This window comes from Montipora foliosa, chromosome 1, assembly GCF_036669935.1.
Source record: "Montipora foliosa isolate CH-2021 chromosome 1, ASM3666993v2, whole genome shotgun sequence".
Classification (NCBI taxonomy): domain Eukaryota; kingdom Metazoa; phylum Cnidaria; class Anthozoa; order Scleractinia; family Acroporidae; genus Montipora; species Montipora foliosa.
This window is the reverse complement of record NC_090869.1, coordinates 14987571-14992570: the sequence shown is the minus strand read 5'-3', so window position 1 is coordinate 14992570 and position 5000 is coordinate 14987571. Positions and strand designations below refer to the sequence as shown.

The following is a 5000-nucleotide window of genomic DNA, read 5'->3' as shown; positions in this document are numbered from 1 at the left end:
TTTTCTCCCCATAATATCCAAGCAGCTCTAGGCACACCTTCGTCCTTGTTCATGTGGTCTATAAGAGCATCTGTAAACGGTTTCCATATTTGGACGTGAGATCCTGCAGCATTCCTAACTCCAATTCGGATTGTTAAAGCCGAATTTAAGAGCATAACACCCTGCTCTACCCATGGCGTAAGGTCTCCGTTTGTCAGGCTCACGTCAAAACCTTCCAATTTTAATTCTATGAGCATGTTGAAAACACTTGGTACACTTTTGGGATCTTCTGTGGGGAAGAGACTGAACGCCAAGCCTGTAGCCTTGTCAGGTTGTGTTGTTGGATCTTGGCCAAGGATAACCACTCTTACTTTACCAGGTTCCACCTGAAAAGCTCTAAACACGTTATACAGTGGAGGCTGAACGTTTAAGTCCGCACTAAAATCGCTTTCAATAGCAGCAGATATTTCATTTATAGCTTTCTTGACGCTATCTTTGGCCCAGAAACTAGCCCATTGAGGTGGAACACAATTAAACTTGTACACAAACTCCTCTAGGGTCATCCCGTCATTGTCACCCCTCTTGAATGTTGCTGTTTCACAGATGTTGTCTACCTCCATAGCCGAAGCAAAGTTTCCTAAATGAGTGATATTTTGCGAAGCAAAATTTCCTTTTTGAGTTTCATTGGTTTGTGAAGCAATTTTTTCCAACAACTGAGGAGTGCTGTTGGTTTGTGACGCGACGTCCCCCAACCGAGTCATGACATTGGTTTGTGCAGCAGAGTTTCCCAATTCACTGGCATTGGTTTGCATGGCGCAGTTTCCCATTTGGGTGACATTGGCGCAATTTCCTAACTGCTTCTGAGAACCACTGGCTTGTAAAGCAAAGAGCATACCTATATGGAAAGAAGACAATATTGATATCAACTTGGTGAAAACCATATGTTATGACCTGTCTTTAATTTAGTTCCCATGGAGATTTGGCAAGTCGTTAATCATGCAGTATCCTCTTTCTCACTGCATACACCCTGCATTCGCGGAAGGGAAGTCTCTAAATATGTTTGTCCCACCGCAGAGAAACTTTTTGGTCTTCAGTGGTAAAACTGGGAGGGACGTACAGGATAAGTTACGTTCTATTCCACATGAAAGTTGGATCTGCCGAAAACCTAAAACCAATTTAAATCTAAACTGGACCCCGACATTGCACTTTTTTGTTGGTGTCATTGTTGTAGTTTAATTTTGTTTTTGGTTTGTTTTTTTTTTAACCCACTGCCCATTTTAGCATATTTGGATATCTTTTTGTAATTAGTTTCATGGAGTATGTATAACTTAAACGAGAGATATCATTTAAAATTATTATGATGGATTGTTGTCTCTGATGTTGTCAAAGACAAGAATAAATATTTATTGCATGTCAACAATAATTTTTAGTGTTTGGGCTTAAAAATGCTCAGCTTAGTGATTAGGGTTTCGTTTCGAGTGTTAGCCCTTCGTCAGAGCTAAACCCTTCAACTGTCTTTCACACTAGTAGGACTACTTTTCATAATTAAAAAACAGTGATATTTGTTTATCATTCCTTTGGCAATATAACTTGTATAACACAAGATTCATAAACATTTGTCTCACATTTTCAATTAAATAGAAAAACTGGAAAGTAACTACATTACCATCAAACGTAACAATGGTATTATTTGTACTGTTACAATATTAATAATCTACAACTTGATTTATCATGAAAGGAAAATTAATTACTCATTTTGCAGAATGGCCTGTTTACAAGTCAAGCTGAATGTAAAGGAAAATTCTTTGAAATAATCGAAAGTAAGATTAGTAGCTCTGCAAAGGTTTATGGTTGCAGGAAAAATAATTCATTGGGCTTCTCCAAACTTGATCACTATTCGAACATAATGGTTTTCGATCTCAGATCAGTTATTTTTCCTAAAAGCATGATGGGGTACAAGGGTGACGTTTTACCATCAAGTCGATCTCTATCAAACAGAGGAATGTTGGAGCTGCCATTGGTTGTTGGCCATTTTCTGAGTATGGAATGGATGTGTTGACAACTTTCTGGTTGATTTCTGCATAATTTCTTGAAGCCACGTTTCCACAATTTGCTGTTCTCAGAGAGAAATCCAACTGTGTGCTTGGGACAAGACTTGAAACAGTTCCCATTTTGGAACTACTTTCTTGCTATTTCCTTGTGAAAAGTTTGCCGTTGCTGTAAACCCATTTCCTTCGAGTTATCATCCGTTGTTCCATTTGTTAATTGACATAGTAGATCGATCCTTGTTTCCTGAAAGGCGGATTTGCCTCTCTGTTTTTTCTTTCAAGAAATATTTGGCCTTGTTTTAAAACTAACAATTTTTTTTGTGCGAGTTTTGATTGGTTTACTGGATTGTCTCCGTCCTTTTTGATTGGCCAAAGTAATTATTTAGTTCTTGGTTTTACTACACTCGAATAATACTAATACCAGTGCCAATACCAATACCCATACTAGAGTGGTTTTCAATTGAGTGTCGAAAGTAATTAGATAATTACTTTAGTTTATGATTACTTCACTCAGTGATTGGTTCAAAGTTCTCGCGCCACTTTTTCAACCAATCAGAAGTGAAACCAAAACCAATCGTGGCTTGCGCGTGCACATTTTCCCGCGCTTTGTGTCGGCTACGTGTAATTACTTCGAGTTTTCATTCGAAAACCGCTTTAATGCCTAATATTAATACCAATACTAATACCAATACTAATACCAATATCTAATACTAATACTAGAGCGAGTTTCAATCGAGTGTCGTAACACCAAAACCAAAGTAATTACTTTGGCCAATCACAAAGGACCGAGACAATCCAGCAAACCAATCAAAAATCGAAGTAGTTACACGCAGCCGACACAACCGTAACCGTAAATCGAAACCCGAAGCAATCCCAACTAAAACCTGAACGAGTCCCCGGGGTTTCAGTCACTGTAACAATTTACCGTCTCGTTTGAAAGAGAATGTATTAATTGCAAAACTCTTTTGGGCAATTGTCTGCTGATTTGTAGATCAGTATTCAAATGACTGTCGAGTGATTGGTTTAAAGATATCCAATCGCGCCTTGCCTTCGTGATTTTTCCCGCGCTTTGAGCAATTTCCATGGAATTGCTACGAATTTGGATTGGTTCTTTGCACCTGCTGTGATATATATACATTCATTTCAAACTCGAAAGAATCGGCTACTTTGGACAGTGGCACATAATTTTGATAAGTAACTTTATTATACACTCAAAAAACGTATATCGCGTTTCTGATTGGTCAATGACAAAGGCGTAATATTTTGGTTACAGAGTGCAAAACGGAAAATTACTCTGGAAACAAAGCGATGGAGGCGTTTTGTGGAGTATATAATAAAATTTGTGGATGACGTTCTGTACATAGCCTATTGTGGTTCTTAATTTAGAATACACCTGTGTAATCCTATGATGAGAAGAAAATATGTGTGCAAATGAAGGATTGATTGACTGGTTGACTGATTGACTGATTGACTGATTGACTGATTGACTGATTGATTGATTGATTGATTGAGTGATTGAGTGATTGAGTGATTGATTGATTGATTGATTGATTGATCGATCGATCGATCGATCGATCGATTGATCGATTGATCGATTGATTGATTGATTGATGGATTCATTCATTCATTCATTCATTCATTCATTGACTGACTGACTGATTGACTGATTGGTTGATTGGAAGTAAATTGGGTTAAAAGAAGTAAGCATGAGATAACTTTACTTGGTAACAATTCATGGCGATATTTTTAAATATGATGCTGTAAGAATTTACGTTACGAGTGGAGGTTAATCTTGGACTGGTCTTCAGTTGAAAAACTTATTTCTTTGTCCATTTCCCTACCTTCCTGACCCTCAACACACACTCAACTAAATGAAACTTGAATGGACGAACAAATCGTTGACATTCTATTTTGTGGTAAATTCCTAGGTTTTCTCTAACTTAAGAAATCCAACGTAACAAAATGTTGACGTCAAAACAATGTTGTTCCCATACCTGAGTCTATGACCAAAGGGAAGCAGAGGAAAACGATAATGAAAATGACTTGAATCATTAGTCTTGACTCATGAACTTCTCCTGAAAAATAAGAGACAGTAGCATCATGAAACAGAATCTTATTATCTATTGTAGCCGGTGTTTATATCCAATTGTTCTAAAACATCGTCACGTCTAATCTATTTTCATTGCCCTAAGTTATTTTATACACTCGCCTTGTATATCGTATGACAACCGAACGTATGAAGAGATTTTCAAGAAATTCCCTAAAGAGAAGCAACGAGTGAAAGCTTCTCATCAACTCTGTTGTGGCCTCCGAAACAGGTCGGAGCTTGACGATTACATCAGAGAAAAAACATGTGAAATGCCGGCACTTATTGCAACTTAAGATGAAGCTAAGTACCATCAATACAGTTTCGAACATACTTGTTACGGAAGTTTGAAATGGGTATTCGAAGTTTACGCAGCAGTACAGTCTAAGATGAAAATAGAAATTCTCAGCACAGGCTCGAGATCAGTCATTGCATGGGTGTTTAGTAAAAAGATTTTTTAAAATGACGTTTACCTTACATCTCGCTAGTTAAATCACAAAATATTCGTTGACGCCTTACGTTTGGAAAATCTCGTCCAAAGATGAAAAGCCGTAGCCTTTAAATCTTATTATTCGACTCTACCCGCAAAAAGCAACGATAATAAAAATAGTAGCATTACGTTGTATTTTTCAACATGCCAGAATTGAGAGTTTTTTTGAAATACCATTAAGGCAATTCATTTCTATTAACCTCTTTTACATTTGCACGTGACATAATTCTCTAAATCTCTTATTTCTAGAGTGATTTTTCAAGGGCATCCCATTTAACCTCCGGTTTTTAAACATTTTTTAGTATTAATTTTTGCGTCTTAATTTTTACCACAAAACAGCAAAGTCGCTCTTGTGGTAGATCTCGGAATTGGAATAACTCACCTGATTTTTAGAAAC

General features: G+C 37.2%; 1 protein-coding gene across 2 annotated transcripts in view; it reads right to left on the bottom strand.

The window, feature by feature from the left end:
* LOC137975236 (uracil-DNA glycosylase-like) overlaps positions 1-5000 on the bottom strand; it is a 15786-nt gene that overhangs the window by 1501 nt on the left and 9285 nt on the right. The window contains exons 2-3 of one of the 2 annotated variants that reach the window (XM_068822331.1): positions 4022-4102; positions 1-874 (exon numbers count right to left, since the gene is read on the bottom strand). The exon at positions 1-874 is cut by the window's left edge and continues 1501 nt beyond it. In XM_068822331.1, the coding sequence (XP_068678432.1) occupies positions 1-874; positions 4022-4079 (932 nt within the window). In that variant the 5' untranslated portion in view covers positions 4080-4102. Of the gene's footprint in view, positions 875-4021; positions 4235-5000 lie in introns of those variants that run through there. The other variant, XM_068822325.1, reaches the window with a different exon arrangement.